The 4,083-nt window shown below is 34.0% G+C and overlaps 1 protein-coding gene across 1 annotated transcript; it reads right to left on the reverse strand.

Annotated features, from left to right (window-relative positions):
* Positions 1-617: 617 nt before the first annotated feature.
* Positions 618-2,909, reverse strand: LOC124657477 (putative ubiquitin-like-specific protease 1B). The gene is made up of 6 exons (XM_047196023.1): positions 2,829-2,909; positions 1,525-1,620; positions 1,275-1,406; positions 1,046-1,158; positions 777-954; positions 618-679 (listed from the first exon to the last, which is right to left on the reverse strand). Exons 1-6 carry the CDS (start codon positions 2,907-2,909, stop codon positions 668-670), a joined length of 612 nt encoding a protein of 203 aa, XP_047051979.1. The 3' UTR covers positions 618-667.
* Positions 2,910-4,083: the final 1,174 nt, after the last annotated feature.

The raw sequence follows: 4,083 nt of genomic DNA on the forward strand, positions 1-4,083 counted from the left end.
ATAGAATCTACATTTGGGTATAATGGTGGTGGTGGTGGCAAGTCACCAAGCTACTCAGCTCTGATAGGCTCCACAGTTGGCGGTAGGGGCGGTGGTGGCAGCAAGTCATCTTGTGTTTCTATCTGAAAAATTCAGCAGGCTGAAAATCAGGGGCCAAAAACATATACAAAAATCAGAGGCAGCAGATGGATTTTCGATATTATGTAGTGACAATGTAACTTGAAAAATAACATGTTTTTACCTTAGAAATGTCTTCTATCCTTGATCCTCATGAATATCGTCATGTACACATAGTACATGTTAGTAACATAGGGCTCAAAACCACAATAACACAATTATATAGAGAAACTAATAAGTTATCAGGATAAAAATGATAACACAAAATGCAAATGATAACATGTGTAGTATGTTTGAACATCTGCAGTATGTTTGAACTGAAACAAAGAACATAATCATCCAACTTGAGTATCAAAAGATTCGAAACACAAGAGCACGGACAATCCGTAAAATGATTACATGCACTCGATCACTTCAATTTACATTGCTTCAAAAAGAAATGAAAAATAGAGTCTCGCACGCCAAAACCCTATCTGCACTAGCGGTGAACTAGATTGAGTTCACATCTTCATTTGCTTGTGTTTGTATCTCCATGCTTCAGTTGTAATATTCACATTCCAACCTGAGCTGAAATGAAACATCTTAGAGTTAAATGAAACGAGATATGATATGTATTGAATAACTGTGCAACTAAGAAAACAAAATGAAAAGGTACGTACATCACCAAAGAATTCAGACACAATAGTCTTGTCTATTTTGTTCAGCTTTGTGAAGAAAATCTCATTAGCATATTTGATTCTCAGGTTAAGAATGTCTGCTTGAGAAAATGAGTTCTGCATTTGAGTCCTTGGATCATGAATTTCCATAAACTTCATTAGGAAAACACCGCAGTCATCACTGTTATTGTTACAGGATGAAATATATTAGAAGATGCATTTAGAAGAAGGGATGTCTAGCATAAATTGCACAGTTCAACATGCATGTTTACCTGTTGTCTTGTTTTGGAACAGGTGGGTATCTGGTTTGAAACTCATTGAAGTCAATTTGATAAGACATTTGAGGAGTTACAATAATATTCCACAGAGCAACGAAGTTTTGAATCTGTGATGAAGTAAAACAGGAATAGTAACATGTTACACAAAAAGAAAATGAGTTCAATATGAAGAACAACAATAGTCTGCTAAAATTATTGTTTAAAAATGTTAGATTGAACTAACCAGTGGTTCTCTGATTGCATTATGGAAAGCATCACCTTCATTATAGAGGGAATCACAAAATGCAAAAACTTTTGCTTTCAAGCACACCGAAAAGAGAAACCAGTGACTTCCTACTACAATTGGAAACTGTACCTGTGAGGGTTTGAAACAGAAGATAAAATAAAATTGAGATTGCACCACATGGAGCAAAAAAATCATTAGATAAAATGAAAGAGGAGCTCAAAATTGCACATAAGAATCAAGAAATTACTTGATCTGATCTCCATAAACGGGATGCAGAGTTGGCTCCTTCAAATGCAGATTGAACAATGTCTCCATTATTTCCATTGTACCTCAAAATTGTCTCCTAATTATAGAAAAATCCACAATTTAATATGCAAAAAGTAGTATACATTGTACAAAAGAGAAAAGTTAGTAATAAGAAATGTATCTGAAATTTACCCCAACGTGAGGAAAGAAGAAATGTTTTTTTGAAACACTTGGATGCTTGTCGTGAAACAGTTTTCGACAGTAACAAAGTATGAGGTAATTGTCAATATGGCCGTAGGGTTCAAGAGTTGCTAGAGATTCCCATGAACAATAAGCTTTCTCATATCTTACACCTTCTTCACTGTGAAAACAAAAGAGAAAGAGAGGAAAAACATTATATTGGGTGTTTAAAAATTGTAGAAGATGCACATGCAATTTTATGAGGAAGGAATAGACACCTTTTCGTCCCAGGTATTTTCCCAAGATGACAGATTGCACTATAATACCGTCTTTCGGATGGAAGCACAGGAAAACGAGTTGTGTTGTTGACAAAAGGCACGAATGGGTCTGTGTATCTCTTAGAAGGTGCAACATATCTCCTAGGCACAATATTTTGATTACTGTTGGTAGAAGATGGGATGTATCCAGTACGTCCCTGTAATGGCATTGACAAAATTTACACTATTAATACAAGAACATGCTAAAGCCAACCAGAACATATTACTAGGACCATAAAAACCAAAAATATTGTAAGGAAAAAAGAATATAGAAGAACACATCTAGAAAAACATTAATAATTTAAAAATGGAAGAACACTTGACCTCGTTCAATTTCATTAGACAATCAACATTAGCTGGAGTTGATGTAATGCTCTTCAGTTTGTTGTATGCTTGATCTGTTTCCTTAGACATAGCTTCATACTTTTGGTTGAATTTAAACTCTCTTGTGACCTGTACTTCTGGACTTACTGACTACTCGCCAAAAAATAGAAAATAAAACAGAATTGAATGTGTAAGATTTTTCTTTAACTTTGAATTCATATACATAGAAATGAAATAACATGGTAGAAAAGAAAGAGATGTATTACATCGTCTAGAATTACAAGCTGAGGATCGCAAACTGGAGATGATAGATCAATAATTTTCTGTGCAATGTGTTTGACAACAGCTTCAAGTTTAGAACTACTGACAGAGGGTGTCGTTGGGGAATCCTTGAAAATAAACATGTCATGTCAGCAAAACATATGGAACTAAAAATAAAAAACAACAGCTTCAAGTTTTGAACTACTAACAGAAATCTAATTACCTTTGTGGTTACATGCTCACTGAAAATCTCTGATAGCCTAACAGGCACAATTGGGGAAAGCACTTTATCTGTTGGATGCATGGCCTCGCTTGGTACTTTTGATATTTCTGTAACTTCTTCTTGCACAAGTACATTGTCATTAACTACACATCCATTACCCTCATTTGTATTCTGTGCATGTGTATGAGTACACATATCTGATTTAGTTGATGTAATTGGTTTTTCTGTTGAAAAGATAAAAGTAAATTAATAATCAGATAATTATGTTATTCATCACACACTGCTTTTAAAAGTTCGATAGATAAACAAAATTACCGATTGGTACTTGAAAAGTATCTACCACTGCTGGATATTGAATGAATGTTGATTTAGGGACATCTACATTAACAAGTCAGAAAAAACTATATTAAAACTAAAGAATGACAGGCAGTAATGAGGAATAAAAGATTTTTGAAACTTCATAAATTTAGAAAAACATTACCAGGTTTAATAAATGAGGCATGTGGTACACTCTTGGATAACATATTGTTCAACTGCTGGTATTTACCGGATGCAAGCTTTCCTTTACTGAAAGTACCACTATCTAAGTCAAGGATATTAGTGCCTTGAAATATGTCGTGTTCACTGTTTTGTTCTTGAATCCCTATTGTATAATTGAACATAAAAACTCTGTAAATATTTATTTATGTGTGGAAAATTTATAGATATAAAAACAGAAAACTAAGGTAGAATAAGATCAATCATACCAGGACTATTCTCATTGACACGTTCATTAGAGACAGGTAACTTTTCTCCATTGTTGTTACCTGTGATTGTTGGACTTTTCTGAAATCCTTGAGGGAATTTAAACTCGAAGAGATTCCCTGCATAAAATTAGTGGAAAAAAGTATAAATTTACACAGAAACGTGAACATTACATTGCAAAAAATGATTTAGAAGGTTTAGTCAGATAAAAACCTATTGAGTTGTTGCTGATTGTACGCTCATTCACATATTGGGGATTGTGCAAACAGTTAAGCACATCACAAACTAAAGATTGTGACCACGCTTCGAAATCCTTAGGTTTCCCAATGTTATTTGTGAGTACAACATGAACAATATCTTCAATAACCTATTTTAAAAAAAATAAGTGGAAACAATCAGCATATAAGGAGCATATACATCTCATATATGGAGCATGCACTGCATTTACAACTCATATACACTGCAAAAAACATCTACAGAAACCGGAGCATATATACTGCATTTACATCCC

This window comes from Lolium rigidum, chromosome 5, assembly GCF_022539505.1.
Source record: "Lolium rigidum isolate FL_2022 chromosome 5, APGP_CSIRO_Lrig_0.1, whole genome shotgun sequence".
NCBI lineage: Eukaryota > Viridiplantae > Streptophyta > Magnoliopsida > Poales > Poaceae > Lolium > Lolium rigidum.